This window comes from Corticium candelabrum, chromosome 22 (genome assembly GCF_963422355.1).
Source record: "Corticium candelabrum chromosome 22, ooCorCand1.1, whole genome shotgun sequence".
In the NCBI taxonomy this organism is placed as follows: domain Eukaryota; kingdom Metazoa; phylum Porifera; class Homoscleromorpha; order Homosclerophorida; family Plakinidae; genus Corticium; species Corticium candelabrum.
This window is the reverse complement of record NC_085106.1, coordinates 5,108,299-5,135,504: the sequence shown is the minus strand read 5'-3', so window position 1 is coordinate 5,135,504 and position 27,206 is coordinate 5,108,299. Positions and strand designations below refer to the sequence as shown.

General features: G+C 41.3%; 2 protein-coding genes across 5 annotated transcripts in view; one reads left to right on the top strand and one right to left on the bottom strand.

Annotated features, from left to right (window-relative positions):
- Positions 1-10,404, bottom strand: part of LOC134197318 (uncharacterized) — an 11,082-nt gene extending 678 nt beyond the window's left edge. For 2 of the 4 annotated variants that reach the window (XM_062666613.1, XM_062666612.1), the window contains exons 1-4: positions 10,204-10,404; positions 10,012-10,135; positions 153-501; positions 35-99 (exon numbers count right to left, since the gene is read on the bottom strand). In XM_062666613.1, the coding sequence (XP_062522597.1) occupies positions 47-99; positions 153-501; positions 10,012-10,135; positions 10,204-10,328 (651 nt within the window). In that variant the 5' untranslated portion in view covers positions 10,329-10,404 and the 3' untranslated portion in view covers positions 35-46. Of the gene's footprint in view, positions 1-34; positions 502-10,011; positions 10,136-10,203 lie in introns of all 4 variants that reach the window. The other 2 variants (XM_062666610.1, XM_062666611.1) reach the window with 1 other exon arrangement.
- Positions 10,405-12,631: 2,227 nt separating this feature from the next.
- Positions 12,632-25,301, top strand: LOC134197207 (alpha-sarcoglycan-like). The gene is made up of 10 exons (XM_062666485.1): positions 12,632-12,665; positions 12,725-12,838; positions 13,338-13,459; positions 14,786-14,855; positions 16,147-16,345; positions 20,027-20,162; positions 20,221-20,432; positions 21,519-21,625; positions 21,718-21,841; positions 24,840-25,301. The coding sequence occupies exons 1-10, from the start codon at positions 12,641-12,643 to the stop codon at positions 25,168-25,170; spliced, it is 1,440 nt and encodes a 479-aa protein (XP_062522469.1). The 5' UTR covers positions 12,632-12,640; the 3' UTR covers positions 25,171-25,301.
- Positions 25,302-27,206: the final 1,905 nt, after the last annotated feature.

Genomic DNA, 27,206 nt, shown 5'->3' with positions numbered 1-27,206 from the left:
ACAAACAGATTGACCAACCGAGAAAATTACTTACTTTCTTAATATTTTAGGTTGCATTATGACCCCCACACCATAGAGGACAGAGTAGAACTTGACAAACTGAGCAAAAATTCGTATTGCAGTGTAGGTTATATGTTGCCAGCAACTCATGCCTTTATGAAGAATTCTTTCACATGGCACATATGTAGACTGTCGAAACATTACTGAAGCAATGTTATCATCAAAACATTCAGAATACTTCAGAAGAGCTTTATAGTAGCTTTTTGGTAAGAGGTTAGGCTTCCGAAGAACGGCACAACAAACAATGCAGTGGCACACAGAAAAAAGTATAAGAGTACCAAATGGCAGCTGTTTGAGATATCCACGCTTTATACTTGTGTTGAACAAAGCTTCTAGACTTCTGGCTAATGCAAACAGTACAATGGTGTGTCCATCTGAACTATCCAACAGAATGATGGAAGGGCCAGCAAGAGAAGCTGCAACAATAGCATTACAACCATCCTGTAGCACAATAAACAATAGTTGATTAGTGTTATGTGAAGCATAAGAGCACACACACAGTAGTTCAAACAATATACAAGTATTGACAACGATGGAAGGAGTTTCTTGGTTGGCAAGTACCATAGACCGGGACATTTTGGTGCCATTAATATTTGGCGAAATGGTCCAAAACGTCCATTTCTAAATTTTGACAAATATTAATTTTGGCGATATGCAAGTTCCGTCCATGCACATATTTATGTACTCTACCTCTTACAAGGTGTGTCTTTTATCTGCCCTTTAGATTCGGAATTCGAAGCAGACGTACTGTACTACAATTAATATTTGTAGGTAGTTACATACTAATTACCGGGTAATTACTGAGACATGGAAACCTATGAAGTACTCAGCGGTATCCGTGGACATCATATTTACCTCAACATCTGGAACCCTTCCATTGGTGAAGAATTAATCTGTAGGAGAGAGACTAGCAATGGTCATGATAGATATGCCGTGTCAGTGACGCGCGGAAGCAAAGTTGTCGGCCACGTGCCAAGAAACATCTCTGCTGCACGCTCGCTGTTTTTGCAAAGAAAGGGCACTATTCTAACAATCGTCTCTGGAAGCAGGCGCTATTCATCAGATCTTCCTCAAGGAGGTTTAGAGGTACCCTGTATTTTGAAATTCCACGGAACTTCAAATGACGTGTCGAGAAGACTACTGTTGCCTATTAGTATTACTACAGCACCTGAACCAAAGAAGCAGAGGAAGATTGACTGTAGTGAAAGTGAAGTACTTGGTGGCAAAGCAGACAACACTGGGCAAGTTCCTTGGGTCACATGCAATATATTGTACTCAAAGAAGTGCACAGGGCAGATATTCTGGCTGGCAAATGGCTTACAGATAGATTTGCTCAGGCTGTTCTTCCATCTATTACATCCTTCATATTGTATAGCGTTCTGCTGATCTTTAATTGGTTTTGCTCTTCTTTCATACATTTGTGTCGTTTTTTTGTCACATTCACGTCTAAACCACCTGCTGCATATGGTACAATGAAGTATTTGTTCATGAAGTTGACTGCCGTTGATTATGCAACATTTGCTCTGATACAGATCTCGCCAACTGGTTCTTGAAGTTGATGCTATTCTATACCAACTGTCCTTGCTAATGTTGGCTTTCGCTAAGTCAGATCTAATTAAGTCTTTCCACTGTAGTCTAGGTCTGCCTGGATGACGTTGCTGCTGCAACCAGCCAAAGTATTTTCTCTTGGGTACTCAATCATTCCGCAAACGGCCAAATGACCTAGCCATTCTAATCTACGTTTAATAAGCCTATCCTCCATGGTATCCAAATCTCCCCACTGTTGTCCAATATCTCTAGGTGTGATACGTTGTGCCCATTGCACTACACACACACACACACACACACACACACACACACACACACACACACACACACACACACACACACACACACACACACACACACTTCATCCACCCATTTGCTGCTCGTATGAGGGTCCAATATGCAGGCCATAAAAACATGAAGTCCATAAAAACATGAAGTCTATCTACACTGCTTGAGGTCTGTCTCGACAAAAATGCTGGTGGTCATAAAGTGCTTGTTGTTTGAAAGTCTGATGACAAAACTGACATGGAATCTTTGAAGCGGTAGAATGACAACGTTGGCAACTAATCAAACCTGCCTTGTTAAATGCCTGAAATGAAAAGCCAGGGTGGGTACAATGCAGAAGACTTGCAGTTTTTACAAGTTGTTCTCGCCGTCTTTTCTGTCATCTCTGAAGCTCTTCTCTTTGTCTGCTGCTTCCTTGTTGAAATGCTCACGCTACGTTTGATGATGGAACGCCAAGAGTTGTGCTCTTCAGCTTTCTCCCTCCACAATTCTAACAAGTTACCACTGCTTGAGGTCACCTGACACAATATCATTCTAACGACGCTTCTGTCCACCAACATATGATTGCGATTGCAACCAACAAGAGCAGACACAAGAAGTTGCTTGAATAAGCAATCAATAGACATCCTTGAGAGATGTCCAAGGAAACGTAGGAAACATTGCAGGAGAATCAGTGAGATCCTTGTTGTTTTGGGCCATCTTGCGTATCATATTGTGACACTTCTTCTCCTTGACCGAGATCCCCAATATAATTGAAAGCAACAAATCAAAAAGGACTCAAGACGACGAACATGAGGATCATTGAGTCAAGGAGGACAGTGCACTGGAGATCATACAGCAAGGCTGGAAGGATGACCCTGTTCAAAAGACGGGCCTTGGTGCTGGTCTCAATCTTATGTTGATACCACAACATCCAAGAGAGTGACTAGGAGGCATGTGATGCTTTACAGATTCTGGAATTAATCTCTGTGTCCAATCCACAGTCATTTTGAACAATATTGCCCAAGTATTGAAAATGAGACACCACTTCAAGAGGCTCGTCTCCTGGCACAAGATGGATGGGTACAGGAGTTTGAATGTGTAAGCACTCAATTGGTAGAACAGCTAAGGTTTTCATCATTTTGCAGCTAATAGTGAGACCTCGTTTCTTACAACAGTTTGATAAGGAATCCTGCATTGTGGTGAGGTCAAGACAATTGTCAGAAGAGCAGTATCACTCCTGATCAGTCACCAGAGATTCAAACCTCAACGTCTTCCTGTTTCTGACAAGATCAGCATCATGAAGGTAGGCCTTTCCTTGTGATCTGTGCTCGTCCAGAGCCATGTGAATTGCAATGTCAAAGTAGAGTCAATCATACGGCAGGTGCCAACACCCAGCATTGAACACCGTTGGGGATCGGGTTGCGCAACCTCCTGGTGGTGATCCTCAGTTCCTGGGCTATGACCTTGCAAATAGCACGGCGTAGTACAGTTGGAATATTGCCCCAACATGTGCCATGCACATCGAATATGGATGTTCAGAATAACTCAGCTTCAAAACCAAGAAGGTTAAGTCTACACACACCCATACACATACACAAAGGCAAACACATACACATATGTGCACACCCTGAACCTGAAATTCAGCCATACCCACTATGGGTTAGGCCTTGCAGAATAGATCGCCATGCTGAGCAATTCTGTGATTTTCTATTAATAAGCTCAATAATTTCAAGTCTTCCGAACAACATCAACCTAGCATTGTCGAGTACCGTGAGCTGGAAGTTTATGATTGTGTAGCCTACTATGTTGAAGGTGTTTTTAGGAATCGTTATTTGGCATTCTTATGTGTCTCAGCCACACCTACATACACATGTCAATGCCAAATGGACAAATGTCAAGCCTGCCTACTGGCAATAGCTCCCCCACCCAAGAATAAAGCCTCCGTGCACTAAGAAGACTTTTCCATTCTCTCCAACCAGTGAGGCTTTAGCAAAGTCTCCCTTCAGGAAAGAATATCTCTGACTACTTGCCAAGTGCTGGAAACGTCCAACAACAGCTATCTTCAGTCGCTGCTTCTTCCAAGGTTTAGAATCTACTCAATAATTCCCCACTGCTACAGATGCAGCACGACTTCTCTCATTAAAAGGTAAACGCTGGGGCTTGGTTAAGTAAATGCAATTTCCACATCGAAAGTGTTTCCACTTAGTTTTGCAAATCCTGCTTGGTGTTCTTTCTTTGTTTGGATTTGTCCATGTCTCTCTCAAACTGATCATCGACCTGCAACTGTGGTGCAGGTAACACTGGATATTATTTGTTGACTTGTAAACAGGTAGGTGGGTGGCCTGTATGATCTCGAGTCAATTTCATCGCTCTAGTCAGATTGTTTTGCAGGCTGCATATCCACCATCACAGGGAGCCAAGGAACTGATACACCGCTACTGACAACAGACCAGGCCTCACATTTTTCGACTCTGATATTGTACAACATCTATCTTGACATCTTGCTCATCCGTGGAGTACTGACATTTCCCCCACATCTGCTAGTGTTGATGGCGCCACTGCGGAGAGGAGAGCTGACAGGAAGAGAGCAAATACAACAAACAACAATTACTAGGAGGTTTAATCATCACTGCAATTTCAGTAGTAACGGAGCACTTTGGAGAATAAGGGTTGATGCATGAAAATTCCTAAACGAACTAGCACAGAAGTCATTGAATGAAGTCGGAAGACCAAGTAGAGTTGAGTTTCTTGACTTCTGAAATGCTTCTCAGTCCAACTCCAAAAGGGTAACACAAAAGTGATCTCAAAGAAGCTATCTTCATCGACTGAAGACAATAGATGTGCTCTTTATCTCATCCAGTACTTCAGCTACTAACAGTGGGCATTGCACAAAGTAGCTGCATCTAGAGTCATTAGTTCCTTCAAGTTCTCTTTATAGTTATTTTAGTTCATGAACACTGACAGTAGTTGGACAGCATATATAGTTACTTTCATTGCAGAAATGTATCATAAAGAAATGTTCAAATATATGTTGCAGACAGACAGACAGACAGACAGACAGACAAAAAGACAGATAATTTATTCTCATACAGATTCTACTTGTACATATGCTAGGATTTTAAAATGCAAACCAGTCCTTGCAAACCACAAAATCATTAACTAATGGACTTGACCTTGAATGTCAAAATCAAATAATCTATCTAAATCACCATGATTAGGTGACAGTTTTGAAAGTTTTCTAAGGATAACTTTGGCATTGCATCTTTGCAGAATTATAGAAAATCTTTTTCTCCAATACGACATAAACATGGAAGCAGTAAAATTGGCTTCTGGATTTGCTAACTGTCGTGACAAATGCTGCAAAAATTCTCTGCCTTCGTGCCCCACCTCCCAAAATGTTCTATCACAAGAGGAACACATCTTGATACATATCCTCCTGGAACAAGCTCTTCTGAATATTTTTTCAATTTCTTACAGACAGACAGACAGGCAAGCAAGCAGACAGACAGACAGACAGACAGACAGACAGACAGACAGACAAAAAATGACAGAAATAATCGCCCAGACATTGCTGTCTTTGATGTGAGCTTAGGCGCCAAGTTAGAATGGGCAACAGACACATTGTCCCAAGCTTCTAAAAGAAGAGAGCAGCTGCTGCAAAGGAGAACAAAAAGATAACCAAATATGGTCAAGTCACTCTCCCTGGTGCGTTTTCCTTGACACTTGTTCCACTTGTGTTTGAGCATTTTGGCCATTGGGGAGAACAAGCCACAAGATACCTACAGAAATTATCAACCAGGTCGACGGATGATGATGGGAATAAAAATGCTAAAGAATTCATGTGTTACTGGAGAAAACGATTCTCAACAGCGCTACAACGTTGCAATGCTAAGACTATTGCAAGGAAACTATCATGCCTTTCATCTATGAGTACTAGCAATGTAAAGAACTATCCTAGTCATTTTTGCGTGCATACTTTGCGAGGTGTCTTGACCATATTGGGTCTCTGGAAAATTTAAATAGTTTTGGTTGTAATAGCATTCATTTATGAAAATATATGAGACAGACAGACAGACAGACAGACAGACAGATATTGGTAACAGCGACCAAGATTTCAAGTGCTACTGGAGAAGAAGATTCGCTGCAGCTCTCCAAAGGTGCAACGCAAAGGTTCTCATCCAGAAGATGAACCGCTCACGAAGCAAAGAAAATGATATTAGTGACATATATAGTGTCCAATTGCATGCAACCTAAGTTGATAATTTTTTAGAGACCTGTGTGGGTCTAACTGATATCTAACGAATTTTCGTATCTATAGCTTGTAATAGTTCATATGTATGAAATATAAAGATTTGATAGACAGACAGACAGACAAAAAATGCTTTCAATTAGGTAGAGCGAGGGCATATGCTTAACCAAGTTTGTGGCTCATTGCCAGATATATACAACCATGCAACTCAAATGTGCAGTAGAGTGAGTACTTTAGTATAGTTTGTTTGGTAAAGAGACTGTCATCATCAATTCACCAGAAGGTGTTCATCAAGGAGATCCCTTAGGTCCAGCACTCTTCTCTATGGCCATTCATCCACACCTGTCTTCCCTCCAAAGCCAACACCAGCAAGTCATTATCCTGGCCTATCTAGATGATGTCTTTCTTCTGGGCACAAACAAAAAGATTTTAACAGCTCTCTCTGACCTCTCCTCTTCACTCGCAGAGATAAAATTGAAAATTGCTGAAAACAAGTGTGACATCTACTGCCTCTCTCAGTTGGTTTTTCAAGCAATTCCAGCCTCAAACACAATTCCTGTTGTACAAGAAGGTACTATCATACTGGGAACACCAATTGGAGAAGGATCGTTGTTAAGAAGTCTTGCTACCAGTTTGCAGATTCCAGAAGTTCTCTTTGTGAGCAACTTCTGGCCTTGAAGACCATCAGGATACAATGTTGTTGTTGAGACACTATCATGTTCCAAGGCTGAATAACCTGGCCCGTACAGTTCCACCCTAGTTGCTCCAACAGACTTGTAAAGTTCATGATTTCTTGACAAGATCAAGTTTCCAAAATAATATTGCAAGTGCAGCAATTTCAAATTTGAAATGGTATCAAGCTATCTTCCCAATCCGTTGTGGAGGGTTTGGTCTATCACCATCAGCCAGAATTTCGCCCTTAGCAATTGTCTCTAGCTGGGCACATTCTCTCCATGCTCTCCCAGAGCGTTTTGATGATCTTGAAGAATCTGTAATCAACCTGCTTTTGGATCCTGATTCTATGGGATCTATAAGCCATGATCTTCATGAAATGGTGCCGAAGGGGCAGTCACTGTCAGGCTTTATCAATGATAATGTAAAATTGCAGCAAAGGCTTACTCAACAACAGCTCAAGGCTGATGTTGACTACCTCTTGAACAACAACTCAAATACAATCAGACAGACCTCGTTTGCATTCCTTGTCAGGTAGAGGAGCTGAAGCTTGGGTGTCAGGAATTCTGTCCTCGTCACATGTTGCACTTTCACAATACGATTTTCGTTTGGCATCTATGATGAGGTTGAGATGTGACATTCCTGCATCGAGCAGTTGTTGTGATAGTGGCAAACAACTGGACATCCAAGGATACCATCTAATCACTTGTAAGACTGGAGGTGGTCCAGTAATCACTCATAACTCAATTGTGTCAGTATGGTCTAACTGCCTTTCTCAACTCAACTTGCCGCACAAACTAGAGCCACAATACAGGTATGTCAACAGTGACAAGAGGTCAGACATCCTCGTTTTTGACCCAGATTCAGGTGCAGACATTGAATTAGATGTGTCGTTGGCTCATGCATGGTGTTTGGACTCAGTGAAGGCAGCCTCTAGAAAGGAAGTAGTAGGCAATGAAACAGGAGGAGAAGAAAGAGACAAAGTTAGCAGGGTCCTGCCCATTCGTCATTCCTCTTGTTTTCAAACGCTTTGGCCGTTAGAGCAAACAAGCAGTTAGATATCTGAACAAGCTGGCAAAGAGTGCAAGGAATGATGAAAGAACACGAAATGAGACTGACTTCGAAGCCAAGCGGTGATCAATTATTTCAGTGATTCTACAGTGTTGTATGCAAAGTTGTCTCAGACAAACTCACTAGCATAGCGAGATGAGAACGTCGAAATGTAGTTTGCGTAGTGTAATTTTGTATGCTTCAGGCCCATAATGGTCTTGTTGTGTTAGGTTGCTCATGATGTAAACGTTTGATTTAAATGAAAATATATGTATTGAGACAGACAGACAGACAGACAAAGTCGGAACAGGGTTCTAGCCAGGCATGCTAAGGCGTAGTGGGTCTACACCTTCAACACCCGATATGCCTCCAACATACTGGCTAGGCATATCTCTGTTCGTACCTGTGGAACGTGTATTGAGTGATAATGAGGAAGTAGGTGGAGACTTGTCAATCATGAGTCTCTAACTGCATACCCATAATTCTATAATTGGATTTGTTGCCTAGTAATAGTAATGAGAGAAACAGTTAAGAATGTAATCCATACCCTAGTAGGCTACTATCAGTTTGCCAAAAGCTGAGTTTCAGTCAGTACACTGTAACAGTACAGCAAAAGTGAATGTTTACAAAAGGTATCATAAACCACTTCCCCAAACCAGCAGAAAATTTTTCTTGCAGAAATTTTCACAGACACAACAACACATACATGCCACGCCCACATGCCAGACGAAAAAAACCTGGCTAGAACCTAGCAGACAGACATATAGACAGATTATATTCCTTGATAAACAGTATTACATGATCTAGTCGCAAGGCAGTAACAGTTTTAGAATTAGTAAATCAATGACCATAATGCTGAACGTCTCTGTCATATAAGAAGTCCTCTACTCTACACTGTTCATGAGTCAACTTAGACACTTTCCTACTGATCACTCTTCCATAGCATCTCTGTATACACACACACATCTGACGTCTCCACCTGTCCCGAAAATCAGCTTCATTGTTTCAACACATCAAATCTCTGGGCTTCTTGATAACTGGTCTAAATATTCCTCCACCAAAGATCCCCAGAAACCATAGTGTTAAAACAAGAGGCAGATAGGATGATCCTGATCCATGTTGTGATAAATGCTGATTCTTGTCTTTTCTCAACTCCCTTTATAAAATTGCAGCAAAGACTTACTGAACACAGCTCAAGGCTGATGTTGACTACCTCTTGAACAACTCAAATAGAGCTCGTTTGCCTTCATTGTCAGGTAAAGGAGCTGGAGCTTGGGTGTCAGCAATTCCGTCCTCGTCACATGTTGCACTTTCACAATACAATTTTCGTTTGGCAACTATGATGAGGTTAGAATGTGACATTCCTGCATCAAGCAGTTGTTGTGATTGTGGCAAAAAACTGGACATTCAAGGATACCATCTAATCACTTGTAAGGCTGGGGGTGGTCCAGTGCACACTGAGCATGCCATGGTATAACTTCCTGTCTCAACTCAACTTGCTGCACAAACTAGAGCCACAATACAGGTATGTCAACAGTGACAAGAGGTCGGACATCCTCATTCTTGACCCAGATTCGGGTGCAGACATTGAATTAGATGTGTAGTTGGCTCATGCATGGTGTTTGGACTCAGTGAAGGCAGCCTCCAAAGAAGAAGTAGCAGCAATGAAATGGGAGGAGAAGAAAGAGGCAAAGTTTAATTTCGAACTGCTGCCAGAAAGGTCCTGCCAATGGTCATTCCTCTTGTTTTTGAACATTTTGGCCCTTGGGGGAACAAGCAGTTAATTAAGTATTTGAACAAGCTAGCAAAGAGTGCAAGAGATGATGAAGGAAAACGAATGAGACCGACTTCAAGAACAAGTGGTGATCAATTATTTCAGTAACACTACAAGGTTCATTAACATTGCAACGCGAAAGTCGGTCTCAGACAAACTCATTAGCACAAATAGATTAAAACGTTGAAATGTAGTTTGCTCTGTGTAATTATGTTTGCTTCAGAACCGTAATGGTCCTGCTGTTACTGTTAGGTTGCTCATGATGTAAACGTTTGATTTCAATGGAAAATATATGTATTGACAGACTGACAGACAGACAGACAGACAGTTCGATCTGGAACATGGACTGTAAGTAAAGTGCTTTACAGATTGCCGTCAACACAATCGTTACCCGTGTCCTTCTGCAAAAGTGCAACAGCTTATCGATGATTTGGTATGACGCTGAGTAGAAACTAAGAAAGAGTGGAAAGCGACAATCGTCGGTAGTAGGCCTGCCGTCTAATAGATCTGAAACACTAATGAAAAACAATAATCAAACAATAGCTAGGCACTAAAACATGTACAATACTACACCGTGCAGTACCTTAGCCGCAATAACGGTCTAGAGGGCAGCCGTTTGAGTAGCTTCAGAGCTGAGCGTGCACATAGAGCTACACAAAACGCTCTAGCTGTCCTTTTTGCTATATTAGAAAAGGGCCTGCCATCCATTTCCAACGAAATTGCAGCAGAGATTACAAAATTTCAAGGTAAAAGTCATAGATCTCGCGTACAGACTAGCCTCGACCTCCCAGACCCGTGTAGCGCCGATACGAAATAGTCCTCCACAGATCAGGGATGGTACCGCCTCTTCTCAATATATTGCGGTTGGTCCTAGGCCAGATTAGTGTTCAGTTTCATAATGCATACCTTCCCAATTACAGCTGTAATCAACGAAGACATCTCATGCATATCTGCTGTCTACCAAAGACTACACTGTACACAAACGACGACTTGTAGTGCGCTCTTCACGCAAACTCACGTCCCTACACGTCGTGGTTTGTATTCTGCGCCTGTCAACGGCAGTAACGACACCCAGTAGAGCCGTTTGTTCGAACCGATGCTCCGACATCTACACTAGCCAGCCAGCTGCATTCTCAACGACTTCATGATCACGTCTACTACACAGACTCTTGCGGAGAATTTACGGCGAAGTTTTGTCGCGATTTCGCGGCAAGTCGCATCGAATCCGGACGATCGAGTCACAGCGGATGCGCGCATCGCGAATTCGAAGCTCTACGCGCGACTAGCAGCTACTCGCAGCGAATTCACGGCGACCAGACACATGCCGATCGCGTCCGCGGCACCACTAGTAAAAGAAAGTGCTTCCTAACGTCCCGTTCGCGTTCCCTACTAACACACAAATGATAAAACTGTAGCTACTGTAAACACAAAGGTACTCGTGCAGCAGGATGCGACACGATGTTCTAGAGGGACATGTCTTCGTCGTTTTTGTATTACGGCCGTAATTGGAAAGGTACGCATATATGAAACTTAACACTAATGCTGGTCCTAGGACCAACCGCAATATATTGAGAAGAGGCGGTACCATCCCAGACCCGCGTGGAGGACGATTTTGGATCGGCGCTTTACGGGTCTGGGAGGCCGAGGCTACAGGCTGTCATGGGCGAGGATTGACAATCCGGGGAATGACGAAGGCAAGGAGAGATTGGCTCGAGTCTAGACAGGACGCTCTTCCAGTTGACGCCGCCTAGTCTCACTTTTTCCCGTATGTTTAGACAGTAGCCGCGACTACTATCCTGCCAATGCGAAATCATATCAATCGTGCAGCGTTACATATTCAACGCAAGCAATCACCGTTGTACGTTAGTTGCACAGTCTATGCCTTACTCAACCGTACCACGCAGATTTCTTTATTCACCTCTATCAGCGACTAGAATCGGGCAACTTGAAAACAAAAGTGGGCGGGCCTGGGAAGTTGCACACTGTGACCTTCTACTAAAACCTCCACAGACACCCATGCAGAGAAAGATACGCCACTTTTGCAGATCTCTTTGCAGCACAGGACTCAGATCCAACACAAGGACAGAACACAAGAGACAGACGACTGCCGCCATCTCATGCAGGTGAAATTCTCACTGCAGATGGATTTCTAGAAAAACTGAAGGTTAAAAACGTAAAGAAAATGGCAAAGAAAGGAAAGCTACAACGTCAAGAAACTCGCCTCCCATCAGGGTAGTCCTAGACAACGTTTGCAACTCCCTTTGTAGCAGTTAGATGGTCAATCGTACTACCAAGACTCAAAGAAAGGTAGATAGCTAGAGAAGAATGGATAGGCAGCGACAATCCCGGCTGTAGCCATTGATTCCACTTCGGGTGCGCCATGTTCGATGCATGAGATGCCAGAACCTAGCAAATTCTGGAGCTATCCAGACTGCCTAGACGTCCAGGAGACGCGAAAAGCTTGTTGCAAGCGTAGCTTCGAGTTCTGGTTCTGTTTACAGTCTAGTATCCTAACGAATAGCTACAGACTAGAGAGTGAACCTGAGTGAACACCAAGGGCCAAGAGTAAATTGCGTATTTAGCTAAATGAGGTTGTCGTAAGGCTTCTGATCGGAGCTATTGTAATTACTTCGAAGGGTGCCCACGTCTACGCAAGTTTACCCCATGCTATTAGTTTTGTAGACTTCAATACCACTTGACTTTAGAGCCCAAATCGGTCTGACTCTGTGCAAGCCAGAAGAATGTAGACGGAGATGGTCAGGGCCTCAGGCTACGCGAGTCTAGCACAAACGGCTGGCGCATAGAGTTTGAGCTGTCTGTTGTAGCTGGTGTATTTTATAGTCTGTTAGCTGTACGTCTTATGTCTTAGTTGTTTTTATGTTTGCTCCAAGAGGGAACTGTACCTTTCTAGGTGCGACAGAAATATATCATTCATTCATTCATTCATATCAGCATCGCACTCCGGCCCTCATGCGCGGCCTTTGTCTGTGGAGTACGCACGCGCATTTCTATCATTGAGGATGGGTTCGATTTTCCGTTTCTTTGGTACTTATTGCCACTGTAGTAGCTATTGCATAGTTCCAGAATGACTTATTTATTTGCAGCTTTTGTCTTGGTGTTTGCTGGATTTCTGCAGACATCTGACACATTGAGGGCGACGTCGTATCGCGCTTTCTGGCACGTTTTGGATGCCACCGAGTTTGGTTTGACCACTCAAGGTAGGCATTATAGACAATAAATGAACAAACTAGTGTACAGTCTAAAAACGACAGTGGGGCGTTGTTGTGGCAACGTCCGGCGTGGTCTCTGGCATACAGCTGCAGGGTCTAGCTCTGTAATGTTGGCATGATGTATTGAACTATTACTTTAGTTAATCTACTAGCTCAGGTAGATGCGCTTGTAGTCTAAGTCAAGAACGATGCAAGACATTTTAGGGCGTAGAGTCACGGTCGGACATGCGCACTGCACCGCTTTGAAAATGGTGCACTTTTTCGAACACTCAGTAACCGCAAGGACTTAGATGCTCTCTAATTTGCACTGAAGGCAAAGACTAGAGTTTGCACGCTTTGCACGCTCTCTTTTCTGGAATTTCGAGGCTAACACTTTGTATGCTCGAGTAAATTTTTACAATTCTGGATGACCCCTTATTGTTATAATAATTCAGGGACTAAAGTTAATTGACAAGTTTACTGTTGTACATATAAGTCTTCTATGTAGGAGCTGTTGAATATTCAGCTGTTATTTTTCATGATTGGCTCAAACTGGTACAAGAGCCCTCAAAGCCAGGGATTTTGTTTGGCACTCCTGGTGACTCAGATGTTGGAGATGCTGAAATAAAGGTTAGCCAAACTGTTTCTTAATAATGTGTGATGACAATATTTTAGCATTTTGTTGTGAGTATGCTGTTAACAGCAGTGTTGGGTGGTATCAAATTTTAATACTGCTATTTGATATTGCCAAGATACTGGTATACTAGTATTTTATTTAATGGCATCCAGTAACTACATGTTGCTTGAAGAGTGACAAATTTATTCTTTACTGCCATGGAACAAATGCAACATACCGTTTCTTTCTACCAACTACAGATCCACAATACTAACAAGCCAACCTTCCAACGAAGTGAGAAGACTCTTGACACCGAGAACAGGCAATGCATTTGAGACATGCATTTCTCATAAACATGGCAGACGGCAGTGTATGGTGACGGTGACTTTTGTTAGCATTGGGAATTCAAAGTACTCCCAGACTTGAGACTTAGCCAACTTTGATTTACACATCAAGCTGCAGCGGACAGGCTCTGAGGAACTGCTTCTTTCTAGTGCATTAATTGTGGAACTTTCACAAGACACCGTTTTGATAAAACCATGCATGTGTGATAAAACACAGCCACCAAACACAGTATACCAGTCGTCAAAGTTACTAGAGTATTGACTGAATAGAAATAGTGGTATAGCACCCGGCACTGGTAAATGGCAGTTTCTAGTGGCTTTGTAACTACCCAGGAACTCTAATCACAGTTCCAAAGTCCATGTATGTTTTTTTGGTTCTGTAATGAAGACATTGTAAACATAAAGGAGCACTGTATGGTTAAGTTGTGGTTATGACACAGTCATTGTCAAGTATGTTTTCAGTAATTTGCAGTGGTGCAAATCTTTTTGGACAATAAACAATGATCATGAAAACAGCTGTATTTTCTAAATGTAGTCAAGGAGTTTTCATGTTTTCTATCCTGAGGTGTGTTAGACTCTGTAGCCAGTCTTTTTCTTACCTGCCCTATATTCATGTGCTTAACCACGTGCTGGTGTTACACTTTTGCAGGGAAAGGATTGGTACAGTAACACATTATGTCACCTGACTAGTTTGTCACTTGATGTATTTACCTGTGTTGATTGTAGAGTAGCACCAGTAATGTATTGGCTATCAGTCATTGGCTGATATTGGGATGGTGTGAGCACATTGGTATCGGCATTTTTGGTCGACGTGTAAGGCCAGCCAATGTTTGTAGTAGGTAGCGTACGTCAACAGAGATATTCAGGGCAGCATAGATCACATGTCTTGTAATGAATTTATTAACAACTGAATCACTACTGGATTTCAGAACTGATCATTATGGTGTCAATTACTGTGCCCACATTACTAACATGTGCATTTATTTGTGTTTGCAGGTTAATGCTTATCATCAGGACACATTTAAGTCTGTGTCATGGACACTGAACATTACTGTTTATGCATCTGGTATGTGGGCAATTTGTTAGCAACTAGGTGGTTATCCAGGGGTTTCCCCAGAAAATATAAGTAGTGCTGCACGTAATTTAATTAGCTAATTTTAAAATTGGTTTTGGATGTGGCTTTTGATAAAAAGTTGACCTATTAAGAATAAGTGGCAAAGTGCAATACTCATGTTGCTCAATTAATTGCTCTGAGATTTGCGTGAACGCAACATTTCAGAGATGAGCGCTTGCTGGCAAAACCAATGGCTGTGTTGATGGAAGTGACAAGAACTGCAACGCAAAATTACAGTTGAGTCCATGCAGTTTTTATGACAAGGCTCCCTTTGGTGTGTGGTAAAAACAGCGGTTCATACGTTGTTTGTCACACATGAACAATAAAAGGATAAGGAGGCGAGCGGTATTAACGTCTGGATCTGTTTTGTCGTCCACCATGCTTCCACGGAATCATAGCATGCTGTTGATGTATGTGTTCTAACACGTGATGGTGAGAAAATCCTCTTCAGCATCACGCTAAAAAGCACTGCCCGCCTGATAAGTATGAGTAAGTTTTTAATAAGTGTTTCAGCTTCTGAACCAAACAGCACGCTATGCAAACTACGATCTAGGGTAGCTAAGTTATAAGTTGGAGTTCCGATCGAAAAAGTTACAAATGCGTAGGATAGAATTTATCATGTAATCAGTTAAAAGCATACGTAAGCATATCTCATTCTGCAAATGCGTCAAATGTCTCAATTTGATTGTTGGTAACCAACAATCAAAGGTATACGTGGGGCACAATTTAGTAGCGCATATGGCTAAAATGTACTGCAGGTTAACAAGACCAAAAGAGTTGTTAAATTTCCTCACGTACATTGACTAAAATTCTATTTTATATTACAAACTAATTAATTTCTAAATGTTTATTCTCAGCCATCTTCTTAGGTTTATTTAATTCAAACTACTCAGATATTTTCAATTTTTGGATATTTTTGCTGACATCGGCGGTAGGACCATGCGCTCAATACACGTTCTGAAAACCACATGTTGATTAGCACATACTTTTATTAATAACCACTTCTAGTAAGAGCTGCAACAGCAGAAATAATGTCTACTGTATGTGCCATCCTACGCATTCATAAATATATCTTTTCATTTTGCCAGTACAGATGACAAAATGGACTCACCCTAAGAAAGTAGCACGGCAGCGTAGCGGCCTGGGGAAACCCCTGGTTATCGTATGTTGTGGTGTGTGTTAAACATGAATAACAACAGAGTTCTACTTTGTAAATTATGTACTGTTTATGTTTTTCTTGCAGAGCCTCCTGGTTATGAAGCCACATTTGATGTGCGGAACTTTACTTTGAGAGAGTTTGTCACTAGCTCACAAAATTATCCAGATATTCTAATGAAAGAGTTGCAGGCAATTTGGACAAAACGAGACTTCATGACTCCAAATGTTACAATAACGAAACTGAAATTATATGATCGAGTTCCACTTCCACCTGAACGTGAAGGGTAAGTAGAGGTCAATGGTACTGTTTAATTAATTCAGTGTAAATGTTGCTTGCTGAGTAATGCACACTGTCAGTATGATACATCATATCAACACAACTCAGCTCAACTACTGTGTGGCAATGTGATGCAACAACAGTTTAAAGTAGTACAGTGCTCCATGCATAAGCACCCATCTGGGAGTGATGCTAGGCAAATGCGCGTAATTCAAGGGTCCTGTCATGCCTATTGACAAAACTCGGTGACAAGATTCTGCAATTGTAGCCGCATTTTGTTATAAAGAACTTGACAAACAGTTGCGTTTTACAACAGGCCTTGCTCGAGGAATCACATTTTCTTCGTGTTGCACATTTGTTCGTTTTTACGTTACGGTGTTTCATTATTTAACTAGTTATTTTGCAGAAAGGGGCATGAAGTGATTATCTAGGTAACTATCGCGGCGATTTTTGAAACGTGCTTTTTGAGATACTTTGAAACCCCTGAAGAGGGGTGTGCATGCGGTTGTAAATCTCTACAAAACAGTAACGGAATATGTTGAAACGCAAGGATAACATAGCAGAAACGATTTCTAAAATATTCACGTGGGGATTTTTGATTGATGCCTCTGACGCGGAGATGTGACAACATGAAACTGTGCAACATTCTGTATTACGCCATCCATAAATATTTTTCACTGACAGTCGAGAAAGCAACCAAAAACCTACACAGAACCTAAAATCTAAAACTAAACAAAGCAAGGATTGAAACGCCTGAAAAACAAGACTGAGCATCATTCGGTCTTCTCGAGTGAGAGTGCCAGCCCAGTCGTCCCAACAGTCCTGCAGGTCCTCATCTAAGATCTCCTTGTCTAACAGAAGTTGCCTGAGCTCACAAGAACTGGCAGGAACTTCGGATTGGTCTTTCACGTAGTCAGGCATCAGTGAAGACGCTAACCCGTCATTCCCAAAATGAGGACCCTCCTCTAGGTCAACAGGAACACTCATTTGCTTCTGTCTAACCTTGTTCAAAACACTTCCTCTGTCTCTGAACAGCTGTTGCTCACTCCAACGCATGGTAGGGAAAACAGGTGCAAGAATATGATGCAATTGCTGTGTGACCACATAGCATTACAACAGTGAAAGGCGGAGCTAAGTTTAGCAACCAATCAGTAACAGGCTACACCCTTAACGACAGCCAATCACCATCTTGTATTACTAACTTTCTAGAAGGTTCTGTGACATTACAATTACATTACCAGAAAGCCCTTGCATCAACCACGCACATCTAATCAGCTACAGCATACGACCTCGGCTCGCACTAGTTCACGTTGAAGTTATGGACGTTTATGCAGGGGGGCACTGTAGTAGTGAGTACTGTTTCCGGTTGGTGGTTGCAGTATTATTGTTATTTACGTCATAATATAGAGTATTTAGTTTGTTGAAGTGTATTATAGTATGATCATTCGAATACACCGTTTCATTCAGTAGTCAGTGGTAGTGGTAGTGTAATACAACCATACTATTCAAGATAACGTAACATAAGCCAACGCAAGCAATACTATACGTAATCTATTTGCTAGAACTATAACTCAGTTAACAAACACGAACATATACATGTAACATTGAAACCCCTCCAAAATAGACCAATTACACCAACTAGTCAGTTACCTTGGAGTCAACTAATCCTAATAGATCAAGTCTGATAGGCTTGTGAGCGAAGGAACTCGTTCCACAAATACAAAAAATAGCTGACTGAAGCAGTGTAAAACTGATTCAACAATGAATGAGCTGCATGATTTTGCTATAACTTTCTCCATGTTCTATAACAAGAAGAACAGCCAGTTGCTTGTAATGAGTCATTGCTTCAGGACCTGCACAGCCAGTGAACTGAAAACTAGATATGTAAATGAGCCATGTTCAACTTTATGCATTAATTTGTTTCCTGTGTGCCTTTTTCTTTTCATTTCCATGAATTGAGAAGACTGATTATAATGAGGAATGCCTTATGTTTGAGTTAGTGTTAGGGTGGAACACCCTTAAAAATGGTCTCTCCCCAGTTTTCCAATCCTCTTGCTGAGATGTCAGCTTTTGCCTCCAAGTCCATGATAGCAGTTGAATATGTAAATGATTCTCCTGATAGAGGTGTAGAGTAGGCTCAATACCAACATCATAACAAACGTCTTTGAGGAGGTCAACAGTCTCACCTCAAGTGTCTCAAGGTTGGAAATCCACTCTTTTTACAAATCATTGAATGTTGATGGTAAATTTTGTCTACACTCGCAACGTGAAAAAATGTTAGGTAGTCGCCAAATGTAGCACAGACAAGGTCCATCTCGAAAGTCTTCTTGTGAAAATGAAAGCCATGTTTTGCAATAGGCTGAACTGTTAGTCAGGTGGATGAACCCTTTGTGAGGCTAGTTCAATACATCACTTCTATGAAGGTTACGTTTTTTAAATAAATGACTGTGACAACTCAATTTAAATGGTTTGTGGTTCTCATCTCTGCTTTCTTTGTTTAACATCAGTCAGAGACAAAATATATTTGCTCTTGAGCTACAATTAATGTTGCGAGTGGTCATGTGATATACTTCGATGCATTGAACTCAAATATCAGACAGCCTTGTTGATTTAGCGATAGTTAATTAAGCAGCACTGTTAAGATATGAGTTCTCAGATATCTTACATTCGTTACACCTCTTGATTTGTTACACCTCTGTAACAAATGTATATAAGTATGTGATTTGATAGAATGATTTGTAGTTCTCTAGAACGAGGAATCGTTGGCAATTGTAATTTACCCATTCTTATTATATTGCTATATCAGCCACATCTGGGCAGTAGGTTAACTGCTATTGTGCGTTGAGTACTCTAGTGGTGATATCATCATACTTGACTAGGTCATGTGCATCAATTTTAAACTTTCGTATAGGTTTTGCAATTATAGAGCAGGCATAGTATTTGTTTTTGAACTCATACCTTTCTATGGTGAACATGATCCGTCTACACAAGCCGCTTGTGATGGAAGAAAGTCCCAGAAGTGATCTACTTTATGTTAACAGCATCTCTGAAGACAAGCAATGGAGGTGCATGACACGGGTCAGGACTTTGTTGCAAGTGCACACCATGCGTCAGAAAGATCATGACACTAAAGGAAGACACCTACAATAGGCTTCAGCGACTGAAGACTAACGTTCAAGCGATCTTTACGATTTCTGGAAGTTCTTGTCTGATCCAAATAGCAGAACACATCGGACCACTGCTGTTTACTGTCGCAACCTCTAGCAATCTCTGTTCCCCTATGGACTTGCTCAATCCTTGTAGTTTAGTTACATCTAGCTTTGTTTTGAAAGTGTGCATAATTAACTTCTAGACGTCTTAGCAAGAAACCATTGTCTATATACACGAATAGCCACTGTTCGTTCATCAGCAGACATGCCACCATTAGACCACGTTTTATTAGAAAACGCTATGATGCTGTCATGGGAGGAAGTGTGACATGCTTCAAGTGCAAGCTTGCACAAATCTTGACAGTGTTGCTTTATTCTCGTGTGTGTAGTCACTTAATCAAAGATATGTTTGAACATATTTGTGCAGTGCCAATTGAAAGTGATATATAGTCTTTGTAGTGTTTTGTGTGGTTAGGTAATGAAATTTGAAATGCAGTTTCATGACATATTCAGTCATTTGTATATGACTTGTATTTTAGACTGTTTGTCAGTGCATCACCATTACCAGATCAACTGGCTGATATGTCATTATGCAAAATGGATCCAGCTTGTCCTGAAATTCCTTGTGGTTACAGACAACTGAACTTTGACATCAACTGGTGCAAGTTTAGTTTGGTAAGAAATTTAAGTTGTTTCCTTTTCAGTTGTGCCATTGTGTGTACTTTATTTGCAGCTCAAAAGCGCTTCCTCTAATGTTCCTCCTCCCACTCGCCATCAGAGTAGATATGTTCCTGTTGCACAACTTTTGGAAGATGATATGAACAAATCTGCAGTGTTTTACTGGATTATCGTTCTGGTGTGTTGTGTTTGTTTTGTTCTGCTATTGTTCCTTGGTTGCGCTATGTGCTGCTGCAGACACTCTGGAACCAGCAGAGTTTCTGACGAGTAAGACAAATGTTGTGTTTGCTGCTGCTGCTGTTATTATTATTATTATTGTTGTATAATGTGTGTGTGTGTGTGTGTGTGTGTGTGTGTGTGTGTGTGTGTGTGTGTGTATGTGTGTGTGTGTGTATGTTTGCGTGTGCATGCACATGCGTGCGTGCATGTGTGTGTGTGTGTGTGTGTGTGTGTGTGTGTGTGTGTGTGTGTGTGTGTGTGTGTGTGTGTGTGTGTGTGTGTGTGTAAGTATAGGTGATGGTATATCTTAGTGAACTGTAATACAAGATTATGCCTACTTGTAGCAACTGCCAGGGACTATTACCTCTAGCGAGTTGTCTCATATTTGTATGTACATCATCTTTGTAATGCAGCAGCTTTGGGTTTTTGTTCAAGGATCTATTGAAAAGAGAAAAGAAAGACGAGAAAGAATAGAAAGCCAATGGAAGTAGAACAGGAAGTTGTTTGAAACAAAAAGTGACATTATTGCACATGCCCTTAATAACAGTGCAGCGGCTGTTGCTTCAGTTGCAATGGCATTATTATTCGATGACCTTGATACATACATTTACATACACCATAAAGGCAAATTAATGAAAGCATGCAGAATCACCCCAAATATAGCCCCCTTTCTGCCCTTTTTTGGGACTCTGCCACTTGTATTTCATCACCTGTTGGAAGTACTAGTAGCTTCTGTAGACTGCAGTTTGTGCACTGACTTTGCATTTGTATTTACAACTTCGCATTGTCTTCAGGACTTCCAATCACATAATCCTGTTTCAAACTTTCTTTCTATGTTTTGGTGGAAAGGACGGAAAGTCTTTCCAAGCTTGAGAAAGAGTACCCAATCAAACACCCTAACCTGCCTTTCTAATCTCTCCTTTTCTGGAAAAGCTTTAATCAAATATGCCCTTATAGTTTGATAGAATAAGACCAATCTGTGTGTCTGTTTGCTTGCCTGTCTCTCTGTTTGTCTGTCTGTCTGTCTGCGTTGGTGTTTGCATGCTTGTGTTTGTTTAATTCTGTTTCTTGTTTGGGGTTCTTGCATTTGTGCCAAGTGGTAGTATTTTGTCATACTTGTGATGTTTACACTAGCACAAAGGCTGTTCGGAAAGCAACTGTTATTCTGCGAAAAATGGGTCCTCATCCAGTAGTAACAATGGATGATTGGGATGACCTAATCTTGGTTAACACTAATGCAGGTATGAGAAACAGCAGTATTTTTATGAAACTAACACAACTTGGTTTATGTAACCAGTGTGAATAATGATGTTGTGTACTTGTTTTTCTGTAGATGGAAGAATGCAGCGTGCTCTGTCTTCAGATGTGGAAGACAAGAAGGCAATGCAGGATAGTGACAGTGATGATTCTGTGGATAAACCAGATGACATTGCCGAGTCACCATCATACAAAGCTATGTAAGTTTATTATTTGTTGAATGTGCAGGGAAACATAATAGAGAGTAGTCTAGTGCCAGACCTTCCCGCATTGTCATTTTTGGTTCCCATAAGAGACAACAACATTTAATTGAAATACATGGACCGAGAATGACAGCATGAGAGGTCTAGTCCGAGTCGATGAAGAGTGCATGTCATTTAGCGTTTGTCCAACAACATATGCAAACAACTTTTAATTATGGTGTCAACAATTGATAGTACTGAGTTTTAATTAAGTGAATGAGCAGCTTCCCTTGTTTTGTTGATTTAGCACTAACTGACAATCTTTAGATTTAAAGAGACATTTCGGAGATTTGCGTTAACGCAACATTTCAGAGACGTGTGCTAACGTACACTTTCAGTAAAAAGCAATGGTTGCATGCGCTGATGGAAGTGACAAGAACTGCAACACAAAGTTACGGTTGAGTCCAGTTCTTATGACAGGCCCATTCGGTGTGTGGTAAAAACAGCTGTTCATACTTAGTCTGTCGCACATGAACACAACTAATAGGTTATAGAGGCGAGCGGTATTGGCGTCCGGATCTGTTTTGCCGTCCGGATCTATTTCGCCGTCCGGATCTGTTTCGCTGTCCAGATCTGTTTCGCTGTCCAGATCTGTTTTGCCGTCCACAACGCTTCACCGACTGCTGTCGATGTCACGTGATGTTACACGTGATGGCGAGAAAACCCTCTTCAGCGTCACACTAGAAAAGCGTTACCCGCTTGATAAGTATGAGTAAGTTGTGCATAAGTGTTTCAGCTACTGAACCAAACAGCACGCTTTGCAAATTGCGATCTACTGTAGATATTCGAGAAGTTGGAGTCCCGATCGAAAAAGTTACAAACGCGTTTGATAGAATTTATCATTTAATCAGTTAAAAGCGTACGTAAGCATATCTCGTTCTGCAAATGCGTCAAATGTCTCAATTTGATTGTTGGTAACCAACAATCAAAGGTGTATGCTGGGTGCAATTTACTAGTGCATGTGGCCGAAATGTTCCTTTAACATCTACTTGTTTTATTTGTAAATGATGCAACTCAACTCCCATGTTACACAGACTGCGAAATAACCATTGAGCATCGGACATTCTCCGACCGAAATGAGCGTTTGTCCGACTCTACAGCTTTGGATTGGACACCATGTCCGGTGATCTAATGGCGTCCTTCGGTTGTGTTTTGCAGCACGTCATGCAGTATTGGTAATTGGCCTATTTGCAGTACAATGTTGTGCAAGTATAATTGAATGAACAACAAGAAGTTGCATTGTGAAGCACCTCGCGTATGAAGGAGGACTCGCTTTCACTGTGCTGCACCTAAACGCCCTCTGTCATACTTTTGGTGGGAATGGTTCTGTTGACAAGTGTTGCTCTGCACTGTATTATTTCACCGCATTCCCGTGTGTAAAAGGTGTTTAATGGCTACTGGCAGGCTATAAAATTTCATGGTGCACACAAGAGCAAGCATGCAGCGCATGCCATTTGGTTATCATATTGGACTTTCATTTGTTGGTCTTGATACCTTTGTAAGGACACATTACCTAATCATTTTATGTCATAGCTCATTGCGTACACCTGATTCTTTGAGCCTCTAGGTGATGAATCTAAACAGCAAACTTTGCGTCTGAACTTGCAAAATTTATGCCTTTCAAGTCTTTCTGAAGTAATTAAAGATTTCACATCTTGTAGGTAGCATGCTAAGAGGGTATACTCTTCTGTTCCCAGGATAGTATTGTATTTCCTGTTATTGTCGGGACAGAATTTGAAGATTTCTCCTATGATTGTGTTTGTCAAAGTGGGTAGTGCTTCAAGAGCATGTCTAGCTGTTGCAGCACTTGTCCAACCAAGAATTAGTTTGGACGCACACTATGCCCAGTGATGTCTGAAACCTTAATTCGCACTCTGCATGTAGCGATTATTGTTGCATGTGAAGTACAAAAACAAGGCTGACTACTTGTACTTCTTGTAACTCAGTAAAAAATCTCAGCCACCTAACGCTCGTCTGTAAATGTTCCGAATGGTAGCCAGACTACTAGCGCTGACACTAAGCATCTCAGAAGCCGTCTATCGGCAAGTAAAAATGTGATTTATTCTTTCACATTTCACTTTTGTCAGCCAGGTTAGCACCTCACTTGAAGCAGCTACAACAATGAGAGTGATACGAAACGATTTGGTCTTGTCCGAGGAATTGCACTGACCTAACAGCTAGAACTGTGCAAAGTCCACCCACTACCAGTCAACTGCTGCTACGTAGTTCTATGTAGGGCTTTCACAATGCCATGTTACTCCGGTCACATGTGTACATGATAGCTCCGTGTAATTACCTATTATTAGCTGGTGGAAACTATGGTTTGGGACCTTAACTGCCACTTCCACAGTGTGCTTACAGTTGTGTGTAGTTGAACATGTACGACTATGCTCAATGGGGTGCTGTCTCCATGCATGTGATGGTGTATGCTTCTGTGCATGTGATCATGTAGGCTATGTAGCTTCTGTACAAGATGTGTGGGAGCTGTTTATTGCTGCAATCAATGTTATTATGTACAGTACATCCCTCAGCTGCTATATGTATAGTAACATACCAATACAGTACATGTATGTAACTAAAAAATGAATGAAACAAGTATAAAAACATTTTGAGAAAATGCATGATGGGACCAGAGTAGATAGGGATGTGTATGTACTTATTCATGCTCATCTCCTACATCACAATCTTTTTACCTAAATTAATTGCTTGCAGCAGTTTCAATCTAAATCGCAGCAGTCATGTGTGACACTCACAGTACTCGATTGTGATGTATGAGATGAGCATGAATAGGTACATACCTATCCCTACATACCCATCATGCATTTTCTCAAAGTGTCTATATACTTGTTAATATTTGGTAATGTGTACAATGTGCGTATGACATAAAGTCACCTCCAATACTTTTGTCCGTTCTCATGTACGTCTATCCATTTCTGAACAGATTTTGTTTGTGCAGTGACTCTAGTGGCGATGACTTGACACTGAAAAAGAAAGTTCCTGAGTATCGTTATCCTCCATCCTACCTTACACCAGCTAATGAGAGTCCACCAAGCCAATATGTTGAGTCTAGTCGACAACCTCCTAGCTATATTACTCCTCCAACAGGCTATTCTCTTACTACACAAGCAAGAGGAGCAGACTCTTCAGCAAGGTTAGAGTCATCACGGGATCCACCACACTACAAAACTCCCCCTCATTACAAAGGCAGCCATTCTTCTCTGAGGAGTGGAGGGACAGACGAAGACCTCGGTCCAGCACCAAAATATCAGACACCTCCACAACACTAGCTGTTGCAAACATGCTTTTAGTAACAGTTTATTAGTTTGCTTTTACAAGTAGTTTACAAGTCATGACCAGTGTAGTAGATACTGTAGCTACAAAATTTGTGATTACATAATCATATATGCTCTTGTTGTCAGTGGGATTCTAGTAAATACTCCTTCTATTCACTCCTTCCATAAATCTGACTAGCCGGCCATGCACATCTCCATATCACATGCAGCTAGTCTATGTATTGTAGAAACTTGATGGGTCTCCAGGCCATCAAGTTTCTACAATTTCAGGCTATTTTACCTGCTGGTAGTAAAGAACGTGGCCAGAATAAAGATGAAAGAACAATTCTGGATACTTACTTTGGAGACCTCTCAACTCTCACGATTTAGCGGTGAGACTCAATTTAGATTTACGGGCATGCCTAACCATATATAACAATCAATAGTCTCAGAGTGGGATACCATTGACCGGGATATAACTGAACTCTATCCGAATGATAATTCTTCAGAGATCCGTACACTTCATGATGATATTAGAACGGTATACTCTTGTAACAACATGAAATTTGCATACATTGGGATACTCGATTCTTGCTAATTTCTCCGAATGGGATATAACTCTGAATGAAAATTCTTTTTGGCTGCTAATTTTCAGAAGGGAGTAAAATGCTAATCAATTCATGCAACAACAGAAATGTGCATACAATTAAAATTAATTAACTTTATGAGAATTCTGTCAGGAGCTGCTAGTTCTGTGAATGAGGTATACTTCATGAATGCATACAATGATAAATTAATTAACAAACAACTAATAATAATAGAAATTTACTAACCATTAGTAATATTACTAGCTAATCTGCCAGGGCGGAGAACGGGATGGTGAGCTAGTCTTAGATATAGCATTTGTTGTATTAGCGTTGATGTTTACAATAAATGTTCTAAGCCAACTACGTGACTGGGCCGGATGGTCACACTCTAATACATATACAGTAGCTACTTTACTAGTAGGACACCGAGGCCAGACTAACTCGACGTTGCCACGCAACACTTCGCAAACGGTAAACGATCGCATGGCCGACGTGACACTGCGTCCAACCTCTCGAAGCATCCGTTTGCACACTCGGGAAGCTGAGGCGACTCAAACACCTTTTTGGAAGAAGCAAAACAACTTCGTCGAAGGCGGCTACAGCTACCGCCCGACACCTTCCGGTCTTCGTCCACCTAGAGGTGTGAATTTTTTACTATACTTTTTTTCATCACAGTTCACTGTTGTTCTTTTTCTTGATTTTAGAAGAAGCTAGACCCGCAAATCAATTGACTTACATCGAGTTGGAGTCTGTCCTTCGTGCGAAAATCCGTGCAAACTTCGCAACCTTACAAAAGGTTAGTTAGTTTGCTTACGTAAGTTGTTGGCTCAAGTCTTACCGTATAACCGTTTTTTGCAATTGGTGGCACTTTAATTTTTTCGCTAACTCCATACTCGAAGGAAGACGCATAGTGGAGTGCATTGATCTAGATAATATGCAGGCGCTTAGTTGCCAACCATAGCGAGGCTGTTAATCCGGGTCTCACAACAGAAAGGGGCGTGGTCCTATATGTATATCTGTGTGTGAGTACACACGACCTCAAATTTCTCCTCCCCACAACCACGTTTCATTATAAGACCTACTTCAAAAAATCGTGTCCGTGTACGACTACAGATCAGTATAGGAACAATTTGTGCAAGTGACCGAAACAGCGAAGAAAAAGCCTCACAAAGTTCCGTCGCCCCATCTTTTTGTATTGTAGCTAGGGATTAGTTGTGTGTACTTGAAGACCAAGAAACACCTTCAGGAGCTGAATACCACCTACAGTCAACTATTACACATCCCCTATACCTACGTCTATACTACAGTATGATCAATCCTTTGCGATACATGTGCTGTATCTAGCACTGTTGATAGTCAATGTTTGTGGATATCAATTTCTATGTCAGTAAATACCATACCACTGTCGTTACAATGGAACTGAGTGCATATACAGTAAATACTTATACTGTACATTTCAATTGT

What these genes read in the sequence shown, in the direction of transcription:
- LOC134197207 (XM_062666485.1), top strand. Translation starts at nt 12,641, where the DNA reads ATGGGTTCGATTTTCCGTTTCTTTG. An exon ending in TTCGATTTTCCGTTTCTTTG is followed by an intron (nt 12,666 to 12,724) that starts GTACTTATTGCC and finishes ATTTATTTGCAG; the next exon opens with CTTTTGTCTTGGTGTTTGCT. An exon ending in CTTGGTTAACACTAATGCAG is followed by an intron (nt 21,626 to 21,717) that starts GTATGAGAAACA and finishes GTTTTTCTGTAG; the next exon opens with ATGGAAGAATGCAGCGTGCT.